Source organism: Dermacentor albipictus, chromosome 1, assembly GCF_038994185.2.
Source record: "Dermacentor albipictus isolate Rhodes 1998 colony chromosome 1, USDA_Dalb.pri_finalv2, whole genome shotgun sequence".
Taxonomy (NCBI): Eukaryota; Metazoa; Arthropoda; class Arachnida; order Ixodida; family Ixodidae; genus Dermacentor; species Dermacentor albipictus.
In genome coordinates, this window is record NC_091821.1 from 76,109,769 (window position 1) to 76,131,372 (window position 21,604).

Genomic DNA, 21,604 nt, shown 5'->3' on the forward strand with positions numbered 1-21,604 from the left:
TACAATGGGTCCCTTGGGACTCATACAAAGGTGTTTCAGGGCCCACTTAAAGTGGGTGCAAAAAGGTATAATGAGTGATACTGAGTCAACAAACTATTGATATTGATACTAAGTCACTTGTGGCTTCTGTTAAACAAAGTTTTACTTCAGCAGTTTGTTAATACTAATAATGCACATGTACATGTAAATGTAATGCAAATGTACATGTGAACACATGTACATTTGTTTTGCACTTGCAGCATCATGGTTGTCGGCAGCACACTGTTGTCCTGCTTACACTGTTGAACAAGTTATTTGTGTGGACTGAATGTTTGTATAGATTGTAATGCACTATGGAAAACTGAGAGATCCCTCCTTCACGCTTCGAGATATGTTTGCTGCTCACCTGTAGTGCTATGGTTGTCATTGCTGCATTTTGTGTAATTTCGTTTTTAAATTACGTCCTCAGCACAAGGGACAGTTGCCATAAGCAGGAAGAAAATGGAATCTGAAATACGAAAAAAGGAGGTCTTGTTTTCTCTTTATTTTGCATGTGTCAGTACAAGCGCACAACCATTTGCAATGTACTTAATGCATTATTGTATTTTTTTCACACTCTTTCTCCAGGTTTTGGTTCAGTCCCTGGAAAATGTTGATTTCACAACATCACATGAGAAGCAGCTTGTAAGCCTTTCAAATGTATGTGAGAAGTTAAGGACACTTGCCATACTGCTGCAAGATCTGGATCTCAAGATGCTTATCTCAGCTCGCAAAATCTTAGTCAAGTGGGTAGTGCTATATGTTTTGTTTCTGAAACATCTCCTGCTTGTTGTAAAAAAGAATACATGCTGCTAGTGATTTGCCATCATTATGTTGCATTACTGAGTGCCATTAGTCTGTGATGCTTGAGGCAAGGTTTCTGTGCTCTGATACTGCTGATGTATGGAAATGTACAGAGTTATTTTTTTAAATTTTCATGCCATTGCATGCATAACCAGATCTATTGGTTGTGCATAAAAGGGCATGTTAGTGTCTTTAATGCGTTATATTTTATTTTTGTGCCAAACACAATACAAAGGGCACAATATAGAAATATGTGCTAGTGCACTAGCTTGCTGCCTTTCTATATTAGGTCCTTCATCATCCTTGGCACTAAAACGAATAAAAACAGACATAGGTTGACATCGCAAGCCCGTTAGCATACATTTGATTAAATGGTCAGACACAGATACTTCGCACACTAACAATGATTGTGAAGCAAGCCATCTGTTGCTTATTTGTGCACACATTCACTTCTTGTAAAGATAGATTCCCAGGATGGCATGGATCGCCAATTCAGTCCGTGGACAAGCATGGCATGCCTAAGTGCCACTGAATCAGGCCACATTGTACTCAAGGACACCGCAGACAAGTTGATAGCATTCGTTGTAGCTCAGCTAAGTCACGCTTGTCTGCAGACTAACTCAGCTATCTATCCCCTTGTGTGAATCGGGCTTTACAGGATTGTGAGCGGCAGAAAAAGCATCAAGATCAAAGTGCTCACTTCAGTAGCACTTGTCAGATTGAAATACATGCTTTCAGCATGAAGCTGCCTTCATGTTGTCTCCATCATCACTTAACTTATTAATTTAAGGGTGTGTGAATACTCGAATATTTGATTTCTAATCGAATAGCAAACATTCAAATAATGTAATTTGCAAATCGAACATATAATATTCGTTTTTTTTTTTTCAAATATTAGTACCGTCAGTGAATGACCACGCCGTGGTCGGTGCCTTGACGCATAATCATTATAGGTACAAGGTTCAACCACGTCAGTCAGATCGATCAAAATAATTAACGCTAGCCGAACAGAAGGAACATCAAAAGCAGCGTGTGTGGAAAGCATGGAAGCATGTATGATGATCGGGCCGATTAGCCACCGGAAAAGGCATGCTGATCGCATCGAATAAGCAAGTTCAGCACACGTAGATTCGCATAGTTCGGAGCTTTCTACCCACATGCGAGGATACAGACGAACTTGGCACATGCTCGCGGTAGTTGCTGATTGGTCGACCGCGAACCTGAACACCGTTTCAACAGCCGTCTCTCTAACCTGTACGCGTGATCTCACAACCAATCACTGATGAGCCACACATAGGAGCATATTAGTAACAAGCTTTCGATGACAGCTTGCAATCCGTTATCACAGCGACCGGTGGCAAATTTTTGTCACGGCCACGTCTTTTCTAGCCCAATAGGAATAATCGGAGCTGTGTTGTCAGGTGTCAGCGACTAAAGTTACCATTACCGAATCACCGCAGATCTATTCACAGTGATCCCATGACCCTCAGAAAGCCAACAAACCCCTGCGTCACTAAGCAAGTGCACAGGATGACCGTTGCACGTCATGGCCGCTATCTTTGCGAAATACCATACGTTGGCTCCACGTTCTGAACGCCGTTCGTAGGTGCACAACAGTCATTGTTTGTAGCTTCGAGTGACCCGTCACAAGACTGGCTTTGGAATTACGTGGCGGGCTCGAACATATCATTTTGGTGGAGGTGCTGGGTACCAACACGGAGCTCCGCAGCAGTTGCCGCATGAGCCCTGACACAATCATCGACAGCCAAAGTGCCACAATGACCGATTGCCCACCTCCGGTACCGCAGACTCTGACCTCCGTCGTGTTGTCCCAGCCGTGAGATTCAGGGACCTTCAATGGCATTGATGGTACAGATGTTGAAGACTGGATTTCCTGTTTTGAGCGTGTAAGCGAAAATAATCGGTAGGACCCAATGCTAATGCTAGCGAATGCAATATTCTACCTCTGAGACACAGCGTCAGCATGGTACGAGACCCATAAATAGGACATAATGAGTTGGGACGTCTGCAAGCAGAAGCTTCTAGAACTCATTGGAAAGCCCTTTGGCCGTCAGCTAACAGCAAAGAAAGAGCTATCGACCTGTGCTTAAATGCCGACAGAATCTTACATCGCATATATTCAAGATGTCTTCGCTCTCTGTCGTAAAGTTGACTAAGACATGAACCGACAAGATTGGTCATATCCTGAAGGGCATAGCAGATGATGCATTCAATCTGCTTATCTGCAAGAACTATGACTCGGTGGATGCGATCATCAAAGAGTGCTGCAATTTCAAACTGATGAAGAGTCGCCTCATTATGCAGCAGTTCAACAGGCTCCCAAATACAGCTTCGATGTCTTCGTGTGAGGAACAGCCACGTGGACCTCCTCTGTCTAGACAAGAAAATTTGATGCAGTTAATTCACCACGAGCTCGAAGCCATGTCTCCCGCCATTCCTCGTCAGCATTGCCCAGACAACGCATGTTCTCTGTCTCGCTTATACAGGCCGTTGTCAGACAAGAGATGGCGAATTTAGGTCTCCTGTCTCTCTGCCCCATTCGTGATGCCGCTCTCAGTCAGAACCGGCCCCACCCAACCACTGCTTCCCCATTTTCAGCAGTTCCAACTCGCCGTCATAACCCGGCCGGCTGGAGAGCATCGGACGATAGGCCGATTTGTTTAAATTTCTTACATGTTGGACCTATTGCTCGTCATTGCCACAGTCGTTGGTCATCGTCCCCTAGGTGGAGCTTCCCGTCCGACCATCCAGGTCAAAGTGCTTCCCGTTTCTCTGTGCGTCCTTTATCAACGAATACCAACAATGTACCTGCAACCGTAAGAACCAGCCGGTCACCATCATCCCTAAGTCGTCAGTCTCGTTCGCCGCAGGTCCGCAGATCTTCTGCCCCCACATTCGTGCCACAGGAAAACTAGTCGGTGGAGCTCCCGGAGGTGACACTGCATCAACGACCCGGCCTGCGAATCCTGTGAGCACATTGCCTACCCTTGGAAGTATATTAGACGTTGAGGTGGATGGAGTCCCAGTCAAGTCCCTCGTCGACACCGGTGGGCAGATGTCTGTAATGAGTGCCGCCCTTCGCAAAAGGCTCAGGAAGGTCTTCGCGCCTGCAGTACCGTGCACCGTACGCGTTGCCGAAGGCAGTCCGCCACCAGTTGTCAGCATGTGTACAGCATGAGTAACCATTGCCGGCCATCAAACCACCGTTTTATTTATTGTGTTAGAGCGGTGTCTGCATGAGCTGATTTTGGGGCTGTACTTTCTTTCGACGCATTCTGCCCTAATAGACTGCACTACAGGTGTCATGCAGTTGGACCTTCCTTCTGACAGCTACTTTATTTCTGATACACATCATCCATCCCCATGTTCTGCCGAATTCGCCTGTTTGCCACCTCAAACTGCTACTACGTCATCTCTCAGCCTGTTGACGGTATTCTACCGCATGGCGTCGCGCTCCTAAGTACCGTTGTCACCATTGTCGATAATTCTATTTGGCTTCCCGTTCTCAACTTTAGGTCTGTTGCACATGTTCTTCCCGGTAACATGACAGTGGCCTGTCTGACACCTGTGCATGAGTACAAGATATCTTCGCTCACGCCTAGCTGTTTCTGCTTCTGTCAGCCCTATCGTCACATGTTCCCGTTCGGCTTCATCACCCGACCACAACGTCGATAAAATGATCGCTACCAATCTCTCTCCAGCTCAAATCGAAGACCTTAGGCGCATTCTGTTTAGTTAGCTCGATGTCTTTGATTTCGATGATGGCCTGCTCGGCCAGACAGCCGTGGTCCTCACCATTTGTCCTGGTCAAGAAAAAGGACAACACCTGGAGATTTTGGGTTAATTATCGCCTTCTGAACAAGATCACCAAGAAGGACATGTATCCATTGCCTTGTGTTGATGATGCACTTGACTGTCTGCATGGAGCGAAATATTCTTCATTGATTAACCTCTGCTCAGGCTACTGGCAGATCGCTGTTGATGGGAAGAATCGCAAGAAAACAGCCTTTATTACGGCTAATGGACTTTTTTAATTCAGAGTCATGCCCTTCGGGCTTTGCAATGCCCCAGCGACATACCAGAGAATGATGGACAGCCTTCTCCGAGGCTTGAAGCGGACCACCTGTATGTGTTATCTCGACGACATAATCGTTTTTCTCCAACCTTTAAAACTCACATTGAGCATCTCCCGAGTGCCCTTACTGTGTTCCGCACTGCGAAACTTCAGCTTACGTCGTCAAAGTGTCACTTCGGTCGTCGTGAAATAGCCGTTCTTGGGCACCTTGTAAATGTCAATGGAATTCAGCCAGACCCAGCCAAAGTTCGAGCCGTGCAAGACTTTCCTGTGCAATGCTCAGTTAAGGACGTTTGCAGCTTCATAGGCTTATACTCATACTTTGGCCCGTTGTTCAAAATTTGTTAGATTGCTCACCCTCTCACCGAGCTTTTAAAGAACGACATCACTTTCGCCTGCAAACATGGCGGCCGAAGCGCCCCAGCAACAACACTTCTTTGTCATCATCTCTTGTCTGCACGTCCTGTTCTGCATCACAACAATATCGTGTGACAGCATGCTGACCACCAGCAGCAGACGCATACGCATTTACACAGACAGTGATGGATGCTGATGAAAAAAAAAGGGGGCGGGGGGTCATAACGCAATCTTGCCGTGGGCCTCCCGATTTGAGAATGCTCTACCGTTGGCACATGCAGTGCAGCTGACTGCACGGAACAGTGCTGAGTGATGTGATGCACATTTTCTGTTTTTGTCTGTCACGCAGATTGACTTTAATGAGCTGACAATAACCCACAGAAACAACCTGCCATAAAGATGGAAATGCCCTCCTGTTTTCTAGGGAAAAGCTGGAAAGCAATACTTTCTAAGCAATAGAATATCGCGATTAAGCACAGTATGGCTCACTGTTAAACTGAAAACCCCATCAGTATTAAGGACAACTTCACTATTTGTTCAGCTTCAGAGGCGAAAAAAAGCACTTCATCCTACATGACAGACACTCTTCATAAAAAATATTTTCCACACCTTTGTAATGAACTGAGCTGTGCTGACGTACTAATTTGGTGTTCCCTTTAATAAGAGTAGGCCATACTATACATCTTGATTCATAGCTACAGTTACTGATAGCTAGCAGAATTCTTGTTATGTAATGTGATTAGTCTCCTGAGCATGTGCATCACTGTGTTTCTTGCACAAAATTTGGAAGCACAAAAGCTTGTGTTAAACTTTTTGGTATTCGATGTTCAATTCAATATTTGGCTTTTTTTTTCATGATTCAGTTCGATATTTGATTCGAAATCTATTATTCTGTATTCACACACCCCTACTTATTATAGACAGTCTGCAGCAATGTAAACGAATGCTATATGACTAAAAACAAAAAGCAGGTTCCTTGCATTCAGAGAGTGTTCACAAAGTTGGTGCTAAGGGAATGAAAATGCATCAATTGGAAATTCCGCAACCTGTAAAGAAGTGCTAGCCCATCCTTACTGTTCATAGCTCACCCAAGGTTCTCAGAAATAAGATCATACGATGCATACGCCACAGAATGTTAGGGTGCTTTCAAGGGACAACACCCAAGAACACTACTGACAACTGACACATCCAAGCTTTCATTCATGGGATTCGAACTTCATGCACCTTCAAGGTCCTTCAAATTGAGTGATGTGAAAGGCAGCCGCTGCACTTACAGGAAAACCACATGCATTGCCTCATATGACACAGTATGAAGACTATAAGCCACTGTCATGGCACCGAGGCTATGAAAAACAAGAAACCATGAAAACAAAAGGCAGGTGTGGGCTCCCACTGGCTTTTTTTTTTTTTTCTGCAGAACCGGAGTGAGTGCAACCATGTGACTCCACTCGACCAGTGTGGAGGTGCAGTCCTCCTCCCCTGCCCTAACATGCCAGCTCTTACTTGCTAGCTTGGGTTGCAAGGTAAAAGGATGGCACTAACTTTAGGCTACTCTAGGGGTTTACACTGAACAAGATGCTAGCTACATCACACTGTGACAACCTGAACTAGTGCAAACTTCTGATCAGAGCGTGCGTATACATGCAGGTTAATCAAGCCTTTGAATCTGCAGTTTACTGTTGATGTTACCAACTTTCTTTTTTTTCCTAAATTGAATTGCGTCAGTGTCAGAATTCCATCAAGGATTAAATGTTTCTTTCAAAAGTGGTGCAAACAGACAGCAAATATGCCCCAGGAACATATTGGAGTGTATGACAAGTGAATCTTACTTAATGTCTTGAAGATGGTTTTGTAGCCTGTTATCATGTTTTCTTCTATCCTAGGACCCTTCTTCAGTACAGAGATTGTTTGAAACGTACATTTAATATTGATGCTGCTGTGGTAGACCTCTGCTCATATGTGACTGAATGGTTGTTAAAGCTGGAGAAACCTGTAAAGGTATTTTGTTTGCCTTCATGCTCCTTGTCTTCAATTTTTCTTTCATTTACATGATCTGTGAATGCTGCTGCAAAGATTTCATTGACATCTTCTGTGTCTTTTTTCTTTCAAGTTCTATAAATTTTTTGTGATGGATTGTTAAGTATGTTAAAATAACAAGAAATAAGAAACATTCTTGTGATCTCTTAAAATTACTTTTGGCTGTTATCATCCTTATGTAGGAATAAATTTTTGAAAGCGCCACATTTTGTACTGCTTTTTTGCCTGATAAGGAAAGATCTCCATAATACCACTGTTTCAATGAAGACTTTAGGCAATATTTCAAAATAGGCTTTTTAAATATACAGATGCTTCCTTTGGCATCATAGTTTCAGCAGTGGGAAGTGTTAGAGAATGGGCGAGACATGGTAATGTGCTAATTAACTAAAATAATTTAATTATGTTTAAAGTATTAGATCTACTATATACCTTACTGTAATTGGGAAATTGAAGCAAGTTGTCCATACATTTCATGTCAACTTTAAATTGAGTTGAATTCTGGGGTTTTATGGGTCAAAACCACGATTTGATTATGAGGCACGCCTTAGTAGGGGGCTTTGGATTAATTCTGACCACCAGGGGATCTTTAACATGCCTCCAATGCACGGGACACTGGGCGTTTTTGCCTTTCGCCTCCACTGAAATGCGGCTGCCACGGCCAGGATTTGATCCCATGACATCATGCTTAGCAGCGCAACACCATAGCCTCTAAGCCACCACAGCGGCTCATGTCAACTTTTGGATCTAAAAAAATGCAATAGCCCTGGGGACTGTAGGGAAGCCAGAAGTGTGATATACTGGTCCCCTGCCATCGACTGACATATCCTAGTGATGTTCACTCAGTGGCACGGGTATGCACGCTTATTCAGCCGCCAAGATGCAGTTTTGGGGGCACAGGTAATTGCAATTTGTTGTGCTACATCTCTGAGGACAATCAACTTTTTTAGGTCTAAAAGTTAAAAGGGCATGTGTTGACAGCTTGCTTCTACAGTGAAAGCTCGTTAATTCCAACTTCAATAATTCGAATTTATGGATAATTCGAACTGTACGATTTGGTCCGGCCAAGCTCTACAGAAGTCTATGTATAAAGAAGTCCGTTAATTCGAACACGAGAAGGTTCCCTCACGGATAATTCGAACTACGCTCGCCTGGCACACGGCCAGAGAAACGCGCCTACTGCCTACACACAAGGCTGTATTGCCTCCGAAACGGAGAGAACGGCGAGAGAAGGCAAAATCGGAAAAAAATCTAACTGACGCGGGGTCAGCCAGAAGGCAGCGGCGGCTGCCGCCTCTCCGTTCTACGTAACCTCCGAGACTTTTTGCCTGCTGTGAATCTCGGAGGCTTCGCAAATCTTGTACAGCTGCTAATGCTGTGCGGAGATGGCACGGCAAGCGCCAAACACAGCGAATCAAGTACGTCGCAGCTGCGCTTGCAATCAAGAACCAACGAATCAGGGCCTTCGCCACCTTCACATGTTCAGCGTCTTTGTCTCGGCAGTCTTCATCGGTTGTGCACCTCTGTTTTCAGCTTAGGAGGCATCGGCCGTCGCAATTCATTGTGATGGTGTTAAGTCTCGGCTAACGTTCGTTTCATTGGACATCGGTGGTGTGGCAAAGTCGGACCTAGAGCTTCGACTCGAAGATGGCGTGTGCCCGCGGCATACGCCATCACTTTTTGACTCGCCAAATTTCTGACATGCCCTACTGCTTCCAAATCGCAGTGTACTGTTGCTCTCCTTCACTTTCGTTAGTTCGAACTTTCGTTAATTCGAACTCAAGCGGCTTCCCCTTGCGGTTCGAATTAACAAGCTTTTACTGTATTTCTCAATTACAAAGAGGTTCACATATATAGTTAAGAGTTGAACAGTATAGGTCATTATCATATATTAATTTCCACATGTCACCTATGTTCTGATGCTTACTATGGCTGCAATACAACTAAAAAAAATGTTTCGTTTTTATGCGAAGCATATTACGAGAGCTCAACCCAGCTACTCAGGCGCGGCGGTGTCGCCTTCAATACCACATGACACCGTGACGTCACGACAGAGGAGAAGTGGCTTTGGCTCAACGCTTGCAAGATGGGCTGGGTGGGAATCGAACCAGGGTCTCCGGAGTGTGAGACGGAGACGCTACCACTGAGCCACGAGTACGATGCTTTAAAGCGGTACAAAAGCGCCTCTAGTGAATGCGGTGTTGCCTTAGAAACGAGCTGTTTCTAAGGCTCAGGCGCGCGTCGCTTGCTCAGGCGCACATTTCGTTGCCGCACCGAACGCTGCGTTGCTCGATGCTCCCCGCGTCCAATGCGGGGCACGTAGTCGCTGCGCCGTAGCCCTTTGTCTTACACCCCTTGGCGGGTCGACGGGAACGTTGTCGCGTTCCACTCTTGAAGGCGAAGCAGAGTAACGCATGAGTTGTTTCTTCATCGAGCCGAACCAAATATAGCCAAGCAACAGCAGTTCACCAGGCTAAACAGTGGTTCAACAACTAAAATAAAGGCTAGTATGCTTCGCATCCAGGGCTTAACCTTACCTAAGCCACAGCCATTTTTTTTTCGTTTTATATAAAGCCTATATTTATATATATTAAAATGTGCCTTGAAATATGTGGTATAAATTACTTCTGCAATAATTTTCAGCCCTGTATTTCATCTACAATATAAGTGTCTAATACACATGCATCAAATCTGATTTCAGGAGAGTACTTTCATAGTTGAGATGAAAGCAGTTGCCTTTCACTTACGTTTGTTGGATTCACTCCTTTCCAAGTACGAAGGCTTTTACAGTAACAGTATGAAGGACATTGTCAAGATGATTGTTGTTCTCTCAAGGTAAGCTCCATCACCGTATGGATAGCATGTTATTCCATATATACTAGGACTCTTGCTGACTACATTTTAGATCCTTAATTTCTTTTGCAGTCATTGCTGGCCTTGAATGTTGTTTGGAAGGTTGCCTATCGATATTGTATGTTGTTCTTTGGCAGTTAATGAGGAATTCTACTTAGGAGTCTGTACCACCATGCACAGCCTCTTGACATTTGAATGCTGTCGCTCCTATGTCCCTGCAAAGAACCATGTCAAGAAATTATTGCGTGGGCTTGTTTGAAATATTTTATTCAGTAAAAATTAAATGGAGATACACATATATTGAGTGATCAAATATACATTTTGACATTATGAGGCAGGTGCAAATAGTATTTGCAATTGAGATTCATTTGTTGAAAAGCTATTGCTGCACTCGCATTCTGATGACGGGCTGCATGCTTGCTGCCTTGTGTGCAGGATGCCTTCTCTTGATGTCCACACCAGTGGGCTGACAGCAGCTCAGAGGAGCAGCTTGATGCTGCACGTCTGGATAGCTGCTGAGCATCTTGTGGCATTACTTGCAGCCAATAGTGACTTTTGCACTACCGTTCTTGACTTTGGTAAGGCCTCTTGCACTATTCCAGGAAGTTGAGAAATATTGTGCCTTTTCAAATCAAAGCACTTCCCCTCTCCCCATTATTTTCTTCACTTAATATGGAAACTTGCTGTCGGGACAGTGTAAAAATGAGCAACTCTGCTACCTGTACATACATTTTTGTCTCATTAATATGTACAACATCCAGTAGCGTACCAACTATTTTTCGAGTGGGGGGGAAGTCACTATCTCTCTCTCTCTTTGATATATATAATAATAATATATATAAAAAATAGACATATATATATCGAAGAGACAGAGAGTGACTTCTCCCCCACTCAAAAAATAGTTGGTAGGCCACTGGATGTTGTACATATTAATGAGACAAAAATGTATGTACAGGTACCAGAGTTGCTCATTTTTACACTGTCAGATAAGAGTCAATTTGATCAAAGATGGAGGAGACATAATGCTTGGAAAACTGGCGGCTCTTTATACGAAATGTCTATCGACTGCAAAGGTCCCAGAAAACTAGAATAATGCAAACGCTATACTAATCCACAAAAAGGGAGATGTTAAAGAATTGAAAAATTACAGGCCCATTAGCTTACTTCCAGTATTATATAAAATATTCATCAAGATAATTTCCAGTAGAGTAAGGGATACACTGGACTTTAGTCAACCAAGGAAACAGGCTGGCTTCAGGAAGAGATACTCTACAATGGATCACATGTCATTAATCAGGTTATCGAGAAATCCGCGGAGTATAATAAGCCTCTCTAGATGGCTTTCATAGATTACGAAAAGGTATTTGATTCAGTAGAGATACCAGCAGTCATAGAGGCATTATGTAATCAAGAAGTACAGAACGCTTACGTAAATACCTTGGAAAATATCTACAGAGGTTCCACAGCTGCCTTAATTCTATGCAATAAAAGCAGGAGGATACCTATAAAGAAAGGGGCCAGACAGGGAGACACAATCTCTCCAATGCTATTCACTGCGTGTTTGGAAGAAGTATTCACACTAGTAAATTGGGAAGTCTTAGGAAAGGATCGACGGCGAATATTTCAGCAACCTTCGGTTTGCTGATGACATTGTTCTATTCAGCAACACTGCAGACAAGTTACAACAAATGGTTGAGGACCTTATTAGAGAGAGTGTAAAAGCGGGGCGGAAGATTAATCATGAATAGATTGGCAAAGGAACAAGAGTTCAGAATCTCCAGTCAGCCTCTAGAGTCTGTGAAGGAGTATGTTTACCTAGGAGAAATAATCACAGGGAACCAGGATCATGGGAAGGAAATTCATAGGAGAATAAAATGAATTGGGTCGCGTACGGCAGACATTGTCAGCTCCTGACTGAAAGCTTACCATTATCATTGAAAAGGAAGGTGTACAATCAGTGCATTCTACCGATGCTGACATATGGGGCAGAGACTTGGAGACTGACAGAGAAGCTTGAGAACAAGTTAAGGACCGTGCAAAGAGCAATGAAACGAAGATTGCTAGGCATAACGTTAAGAGACAGAAAGAGAGCGGTTTGGATCAGAGAGCAAACAGGTATAGACGATATTCTAATTGACATCAAGAGAAGAAAATAGAGCTGGGCAGGTGATGTAATACGCCAGTTATATAAGCGTTGGACCATTAGGGTTACAGAATGGGTACCAAGAGAAGGAAAACACAGTCGAGGACGGCGGAAGACTAGGTGGAGCGATGAAATTAGGAAATTCGCGGGCGCTAGTTGAAATCGGTTTGCGCAGGACAGGGTTAATTGGAAATCGCAGGGAGAGGCCTTCGTCCTGCGGTAAACATAAAACAGGCTGATGATATATATATACATACATATGTGTGTGTGTGTGTGTGTGTGTGTGTGTGTGTGTGTGTATGTGTATATATATATATATATATATATATATATATATATATATATTGGAAAGTGAGCTACGCAGTACGTGCCACCTGGGATCACTTTGCTGCCACTACTCTGTCCTCGCTGACGCCCCACACAAACAATGATAGTTGCCCTACCCTGCATACAGTTTCATCTTTGACTTCTCCAGTACATGTTAGTTTTTCTTATGCTTTACTACAAAGCCCGGCACTGAGGGCTCCTTCCAAGGGGAGCGGAGGTTAGGTAGATGCCGCTTTAGTGGCCACAAACCAATAAACAATGGCACATTCTTTTATTTAGTTGGTGTGTAATATTTTATTCGTATTCAAAAATGAACTATTCGGTATTTTCGAATATCAGAACTAACCAAATATTTCGCCACAACCGACTGTTAAAATCGGGTTACTGTACTCCGCCTGCTGAACAAAGTATCGCAAATTATATTTATCAGAAGTAAAACAGCGACAGGGTTTTTGATGCAATGCAGAAACCAGATCGGTAATACAAGCTTTGTTTTCGGTCTTGTGGGACCTGCCGTGGTTACTTAGTGGCTATGGTGTTGGGCTGCTAAGCACAAGGTTGCGGGATCGAATCCTGCCCACGGCGGCCTCATTTCGATGGGGGCGAAATGCGAAAACACCCGTGTATATAGATTTAAGAGCACGTTAAAGAACCCTAGGTGGTCCAAATTTCCTGAGTCCCTGGACACTACGGTGTGCTTCATAGTCAGATCGTGGTTTTGGCACGTAAAACACCATAATGTAAATGTTTTTTTGATTTTGCGCTGGTTAAAACTCCTTGGGTTAGATCTTGTATATATACATGAATACCGAAGACTGCATGGACGTGGGAACTTCTGTTGTCGCCATAGCACAATTTGCAGTGCAACGCGCCCATGATGCAGAGGTTGTGGATTTGGCTCTCACTGTCAGCAAGTTGAGTTTTCCTCCATTTCCCATTAGCTTCTCATTTTTGCACTTCAGTTAGAAACTACAAATAATTTTTCCTATGCTTTCCGTTGCTTCCTTATCTGTTGTGTTTATATGGTTCTGACTAACAAATACTTGTGAGCGTTCTTACAAAACCGGGCCCCTCGGTTCCTCTTCTCTTCGTCTAATACTTGGCAATCGGCTATATTGTGCTTATGGCCTACAAATGAGTCTTTCTTGCAGCCTAGTCATGTAGGAGTTTTATCTCTTACATTACAACCAGTGATGTTGTTTCTTGTAAAAGGCTCTGTATTCTGTCTAGGGCACACAAATACCTCCTTAGCATTTTATTTTCCTTTGCCATAACTTCTGATGTTTTTTCAAGAACTATTTATTATGTGTTTTTGAAAAGTTGGTCAGTTTCAACTGTCTGTCATTCTTGGAAAGCTCGTTTGCCGCTAGGCGGAAGCCTGGTGTCAAGGTGTCAAGCGACTATTCGTGTAGTTCTTTTATGACTGTTGTGATCTTGTGTTTAACACGATCTTAATTGTGCGTGATAGTTGACTGTCTATTCAGTGCAAGCATATTCCTAATTATACTGAAACAAATATTCCTGCTGTAAATATGTGTGTCTGCGTTTGTCTATTCAATATTTGATACTTACTATTCATATTCGATTCGTATTTGAAAAAGGTGATATTCGATCGCCTACCCCTAATATTTACATACTAGATTATGACAGCTTATATTTTTCATTATCTTCAGATTGGAAGGTTACAAATACAGCACGATTCAAAAGCACACAAGCAACGTAGCTTTCGTAGCATGAAAATGCATTTAGCCTGCATATTATCCCTAAATTTTTTGTGCTTGTTGACATTCGCGGTAGCAGAACTAGATTCTGTGGAGCGCGCTTGGTCGCATGTTGTTAACATGGCAATGACAATTACCCGAGCTTTGTACTGGTTAAATACCATATTTTCGCCCTTTAGCTAGCTGAAAGCCACCGTGGAGTACTACTTGGTTTGAAAGGCGTGAGAAATGGAAGCGATTTGTTCAGTCGAGCGTGAACGAGCTAAGCCGTTCCTATATTTGCGTGTCTACACAGTCGATGTCTTATTCATCTTCTGTGTTCTCAGTATGAACAGAAAACTTATTCCACTTGGTTTTTGTAAATTAGTTCTCTGACACACTTGCCAAAGCGTCTACCAACCGAATGAATTTAGTGACACCACTGAACTTGCAGCGTTTAAACGCTGCGGGTTCACATAGGTTTTGTAATATTCAATTATATGTATATTCAATAGGTTTGTAAATAATAAGGGTAAACTTCAATTTTGTGACCACAGTGTCAAGGCTATGGTGACCACTGTGCTGTGAAGTACTAGCACAATGTGAAGGCTATTAATATGAAAGCAACTATTTGTTCCTCATGGTTACGGATCATGAGGAACAAATGGTTGCTTTCACATTGCATCGTACAGCGAGTTTCAGCCGCTTACATGTGGCTCTTGAATATCAAAGCGCATTCTTAAAGGTAATTTTCCAAGCAACCTTTCCAACTTATAAGTCGTTAAAATATTGCCAACTGTTTATTCAAGTCACTAAAGAGTCACTGATTGCTAAATAGCAAACTTTGCTGTAAACAGACAAAAAAAAAGTCACGAAACCTGGCGTCAAAATCGCTAAAATGACAACACTGATAAAATACCGGTAAATGTTTGCTGTGTTTGCTGGACTGTGTTTTCAAAGATGGTTAGGTTAGACTGCCCCAACAAACATGGGATGATGCAAGTGATGGTAGATTAAACTTGTTTTGGACAGCCTTGCAATAGCTTTCTCAACAATGCAGGCTTGCAAAGCACGTCCCGCAGGTGTCTCGCGCCACAAAGTACGGGGTAACACGTCATCTGCTACAGGACGTGGAGGCGAGGTCTGAGAGCAGGGGATACGTAATAAATAAATCGTACCTATGTGAGCCTAATTCTGAGAAAAAACTTGACCTCAGCTGTTGTTTTGTTGTATTTGTGCAGTATGCAGCCGACAGGGCGTACTTTCACAAGTGTGTGTGCGTCGGGGGGTGGATAAATGGCCTACTTTTCCTTTTCAATTCTGACTGTGGGGGGAGGGCCACACCTCCCCCCGAACCGGTAGATACACCTAAGACAAGCATGGTGTTGCACACATACAGGTAAATATGAACATATCTCACTCGATGACCACAAGCACTTGCTGTCATAACGCTGAAGTGATGGAGACCGCTGGAAGCGAAAAGAGAATGCTTCGTGCTGCCTCAGTTTCACTGCGAGAACACCTTTCACGGCCAGATAAGTGAAAGCAGTCTTGAAAGTTTTGTGAGCCTCAATTGCACCATTGATGTTCACTTTCACTATTGACAGGCTAAGTAGCCCGAATCAATGTCTAGATCAAGACTTGAAAACTTACTGCAGACTTGCAGAGGTGGGGAAATTTACGAGCTCTTATCAAGTAGACTCTGTGTGCTGTATAAATACCACTGATGAGTGCGCTGAAGAACCGATGGGGCCAAGACTCCACGTGCAGCTGGGGGGAGGCCGGACCCCCATTATCAGTGCTTCAAGCCGCTTTCTGTAGACCCGAGTGACCTTGGTTGGGACTCTAGACGCACATATTCCCGGGTTTCAAAAGTGTGTGTGTATTGGGGGGGAGGCAAATGACCTGCTTTGCCCCCCCCCCTCCCCGGTAGATATGCTTATGACAACATCAGTGTGAACAAAAACTTGTCTACTCTAAGCAAGCGTTGTACGCCTTTAATTAGAGGTTAGAAGCTTTCCCAAGTTTTCTTCCTTTATGGCAACATATTATTCAGCCAATGTGGATTTTCTGTTGCCCATTTGAACAGTACATACATATGCCGGGAATTGATTATTAGTGCAAGGAAGTATACTTTGTTTCACAGATAGCTGCCAATGCTACAAAGGCTACAGAGACTTCTGTCATTGCTTTCATTCGTACGAAAAAAATTCTGCATCACATATGAAAGAAACATATATACAGGTGTATGTGTTTGACATAATATTTCTGCGGAAGCCCGCAAGGTGTAGATAAGTAATTTATAAAGAGAAAATCAGGCATCCACCCACTCGTTGCAAACGCTACAAAGGGAACCCATACGGGTTCCTCGAAAGAAAAGCCTCGCAATTGAAGAAAAAATCGTCCTGGTCCGGGATTCAAAGCCGGGACCACCGCCTTTCCAAGACAGCCGCTCTACCATCTGAGCTAACCAGGCGGCTAGCAGATGGCAGGGCACACCTCTGCCGCACCTCCACCAAATGTAATATGATTATTTATTATAAGGCACTAGGCACAGTCTAGTTGCACTGGCAGTACATGAACGCTGATTGCACGCACAGCGGACACAAAAGAGCCTTCTTCGTCCTCCTCTTCACTACACACTATACAAAGATGATCAGAATAATGTCATTCCAGTAGCCAGGGTTTTATGAAAGTGGGCATTACTGAGCAGTACTACATGCAAAAACAGACCTTAATTACAATATTCATTCCTTGAAAAAATTTATTTGGTTTACTGAGATTTGTTGTTGAGCCTAAATTGCTTTATGGGCCATATTTGGCCACAAATCATTGTGTCCATGATAATTAAGTACAGCTGTGAATCAGCAGCACTTTTTATTGCTGTATGCATGGAAAGGAGGCCATAAAATGCTCTTCAGTTTAGTGTAAGATACCTCAGCCCCTGATTGGAGGATGGATCACTCACTTCCAAAGAGATTTCATCTTTAGAAAGACTTACAGAAACTAACTGAAAGGAAGGTAGTGTGGCCCCGGTAAGAGGCAGTTTGGGGATCGGTGGTGGAAAACTTGCGGTCGGTATGGCGGGACAGAGCAGGACAGTGGCCTAATGTGAGAATAATGAGAAGAATTGCTGCTCCGTGATGGCTATTATCGGCCTTTGAGGGCTGCACTGACTAGTTGTTGCCTTACTGCTAAGTATAAGACCACAAACCGAAATTGTGAAAGAAAAGCTGTGGAAATGATTTCCACTTTGAAGCTTGCACTTCTTCCACTTTCCACTTGCACATCTTTGCTGTTTGTTGTCTGAGGTAAGGCACCTGTCATCACAACTTCTGGTTTCCTTCCTTCATTTATTCTGGTGTACTTTATTCTTCTTTACAGATGTCTGTGAAAATTGCTGGTGTGGATATCTGCTCATGCTTCTGACAATCCTGGATCACGTTGCAACCACTAGTGGTATGTGGCTGATTTCTGTCTCCTTCACTTTCCTTTCTCATATTTTGAACTATTTAATGTGGTGGTGCTACATTTAATATGCTTTTCCCTTTTCTCTTTTAATGCTAAAGACATGTGGTTGCAGCCACTGGGCAAAAGAAGTATTGTTGACCTTGTTTTCGACTGCACTGATAAATGTAAGTTTGTTTTTCCCAAAGGAACTTAGTCTGTTCACATTCAATTACATCATAGGTGTGCATGGATGTTCATATTATGTACTTGCTTGGAAAGTTGGCGGAAACCATAACTCCAGCATAGGATCCTGTGACTACTCTAGCCTTGCTGTGTGAAAAATTTAATTATTAGACAGTACAGTGCAGTTTTTTGCATTTCTAGGCAATGAGAAAGCACAAAAACCAAAAAGTGATAACATATGGCTCCTAACATAATTTCTCTCCCCATGTCTGGAAAGAGTGGGCCCTGTGCAGCACAGAGTTAAAGTGGGTGCACAATGGAGTTGTGAGGGGTGACTTGCGTGTGCACTGTAGTGTCGTGGGTCTGCACGCATTCATTTTATATGAAATATTGTGCCATCAGCCACCTGAATGACCATCACACTGTTTTTGTTTGCGCTAACTAAATCTTCACTAAAAGTGGGCTTGACTGTGTCTGTAACCATAGGAGTATATACTGGGGGGGGGGGGGGCAAGGAAGCATTTGCCCCCCCCCCCTCCCCTTGAAAGTGGGCACTGGCACTTTCGGCTGCATGCTAGAAAGTCCATTACAACTACCGCTGAACCTTAATTTTCTTTCCTTAGTAGAGTGACCACACAAGTAATGCTTTTCTTTACTAAGCGCTTAGACAATGACCACTGTCTTTTGTGCCTTCTCGGGACGCCCTGTAGCGGATGACTCATGGGATTCACCAGACATGCTCGAGTTACGGATAACACCTGCCGCTGGGCAGTTCCCACCCTAACAAACTGTCAGCTTGCACAACTTGCATCATGCCTAGATTTTTGGGACCGCTATATCTGTATTCTAAAACACAATCAGCTTGTTACATTTAATCTGTGGGTGAGGGGGAGGTCCAGATAAAGCATTATAATCAGCCGTGCCCAATGACTGGTGTGCCATTCGGCATGAAATCGTTGCATTATCAAATGCTGGAACTATTTAGTCTCTGTCCGTTGCGGCATTGCAGTCTCAGTATCTTATCACCATCGGAAATCTCATCAAACCTCTTGCAGGTATAACTGTCGAATTTCATTGTATAATTATGACTTATCGTAGATATGCTTGTGAAAATGACCTTGGTCGAACTCGCAGAGCCATTTCAATACATTTCAATACTGGCTTGAATTTTTTCTAAAGACCTGTCACTTCTGACCGACAATTTAATTTTCAGGCTGTTTCTAAATAAAAGCTACACTATTACTTGTTTCCTGGCAGGAGCAAACAGCAGATATTTCATATTTTGAAAAAGTTAGGGCCACTTTTGGTGATGTGTATCGAAAATTTACACTGTCTAGGTTGGTTATGTACTCTGAAAACAGTAGCTGACTAGACGCTTTATCCCAATTTTTATGTATTATACACGGCATTTGGTTGTTTTTCCCTGCTATCCCCAGTAAAATATGAGGGGCACGGTGTTTATATTTATTCGACGTAGGAAACAATGTTCCGAGTGACGAGTGATATATTTTTATTTTGTGTAAATTCATTGCAGCCATTGTAGAAAGTTGCTAATTGAGGCATTCCAGGGTGTCATGCTGCCGGTAATCCAGATGTTTCCTAGACTCCTAAAACAATGCATCAGATACAGACGTGAAATTCCATGAAAACAGGAAAATTTTAAGCACACTGCGTTGTAAAACTTTCACTTTCCTGCTTTAAATGCAAAAGTTGCAGATAATTACTAAACCCACATTTTTTCATGTATTTTTGTGAAATACTTTCAATCACGAATTATGATCGACTGTCGAAAAATGTGTGATATTTACATAATTTTATCCCAGGATGCTGGAGACTCCATGTAGAAAGCAAGTCATGGTGGGAGAATGACTCTGTGCATTTTATAGTAACCCATCATAATTACATAGTAATTAAATATTCATTTATTGTACAGTCAGCCATACTACGTTTCTTCATTAAATATATTAAATCATCTGCTCGAGCTGCATGCACGGATTTATTATTGGGCACAAGCATTACAACAAGGAAAGGAATAATCTTTCGCGATTATTACTGAAACACCCCACTTCAAACATCCCGTCAAAGACAGTAGTGCCTTCACGAAAGCGGTCGTGTGAAGTGATACATTTCACTCAGAAGTGAAATGGGTGTACTTTAAGAAAGCAGAATGTTCAATTTACTCAAAGCTTAATGTTCATTGTCTATTCCTTGCAACCACTGCATAGTAATGGCAAAAATAAGTTGTGTTCATAAACGTGTATGCCATGACTGAAACAGATATTACAAGATTTGTAGTTTGTTTCTCTGGTGTCCTCGGTGAGCTAAACAAGGCATCTTGTTTATATCTGGGTAGAATTAGGGGCATGGTATGGAGAAGGCGTAGGCAATGTTTGAAATGGAATGGGTGGGTTAAATGTGCATTTTCCAGTAGAATACATATGTAAGTGACCCATAGTGTTATTAGCCTGTTTTACAAGCAGTTTAAGACTGGCACAATTGCAACAACAACTGAGGTCAAATTTTATGAACACAAGGAGAACAATACACCAAGTTTATATGCGATGGTAAATACGTGCTGATCAAATAGAGCGTTAAAAAATAATTGTAAGCAAGTGTTCGAAAATATCATGCTACTGCGATTAGTTAGGTTTCCCAGTGTCCCAAGAGAACTCTACATTTCAGATATTTTATACTCTGAAAGGATAGACTAGCATTTTAAGGGCAATGCGTCACATAGTTTTACCCTTTCTGGCTTATTTAGAAGCGTTACAAATAATTATTGAACCCTCATCTTTTTTCTTTTTACTTTTTCATGCATGATATATTAGTTTCGCCTGGTGTCCTCAATTAATTAAAGGAGGCAGCTTCATTATGTTTGGTGACTGTAAGGACAAGTTAATGGATGATGTGGAGGTAAAGTTCAAAATAGATGGGTAATTGGGGGCTTTTGCAATAAATTATGTATGCAAGCACTCCAGAGTGTTTGAGCATGCCAGCGAGCAGGGAAGAATTGAGACCACTGCCCTGGCAGAACTATAAAAGCCGCCAAGACCTAATTTAGCAAAAATTGGTGGTACACTGTGGAAACTCTCTGTGCTAAGTTAAATGTAGTTGCATCAAGTACAGCATTTGTAAAAAAATTTCATATTCAAGTGTTAGAGCATGTGATATGGCCGGTATCAGCTATGCTTCCCAGTGTCCTGACATAGCTATAGTTTACAACAGGTTTATATTTTGTGGAAAGGGATTCCTGGTCTGGTTAGAAGCGTTGCAAATAATTAGTGAGCCGTCGTTTTTCTTTCCCTATTTTCAGGTGTCGTACCACGTTACGTCTTAGTTTCAGTCATGTCCTCGATCAACTAAACAATACATTGTTTATATTTGGCAAAAATAAAGGGTGCATTATGGGTGATATGTAGGTAAACTTCGAAGATAGGAGACTAATTATGACATTTGTAGTAAATTACACGCGTAAGCTATACGGAACTTTTTGAATGTGTTTTGCAAACAAAGAATTTATCCTATTGCCCTGGAAGAACTGTGAACTCAACAGATATCAAATCTAGTGGAAATTGAGAAGCGGGAGGGTAGGGGGGCATTATAGAGCTATAAAGCATTGTGTACGCCCCTCAGCAGTTG

At 42.7% G+C, this 21,604-nt stretch overlaps 1 protein-coding gene across 2 annotated transcripts in view; it reads left to right on the plus strand.

Annotated features, from left to right (window-relative positions):
* LOC139048070 (FIGNL1-interacting regulator of recombination and mitosis-like) overlaps window positions 1-21,604 on the plus strand; it is a 53,522-nt gene that overhangs the window by 10,513 nt on the left and 21,405 nt on the right. For both annotated transcript variants that reach the window (XM_070522478.1, XM_070522469.1), the window contains exons 7-12: window positions 607-764; window positions 7,159-7,273; window positions 10,011-10,144; window positions 10,598-10,740; window positions 17,717-17,791; window positions 17,902-17,967. In XM_070522478.1, coding sequence (XP_070378579.1) covers window positions 607-764; window positions 7,159-7,273; window positions 10,011-10,144; window positions 10,598-10,740; window positions 17,717-17,791; window positions 17,902-17,967 — 691 coding nt within the window. The remainder of the gene's footprint in view (window positions 1-606; window positions 765-7,158; window positions 7,274-10,010; window positions 10,145-10,597; window positions 10,741-17,716; window positions 17,792-17,901; window positions 17,968-21,604) is intronic.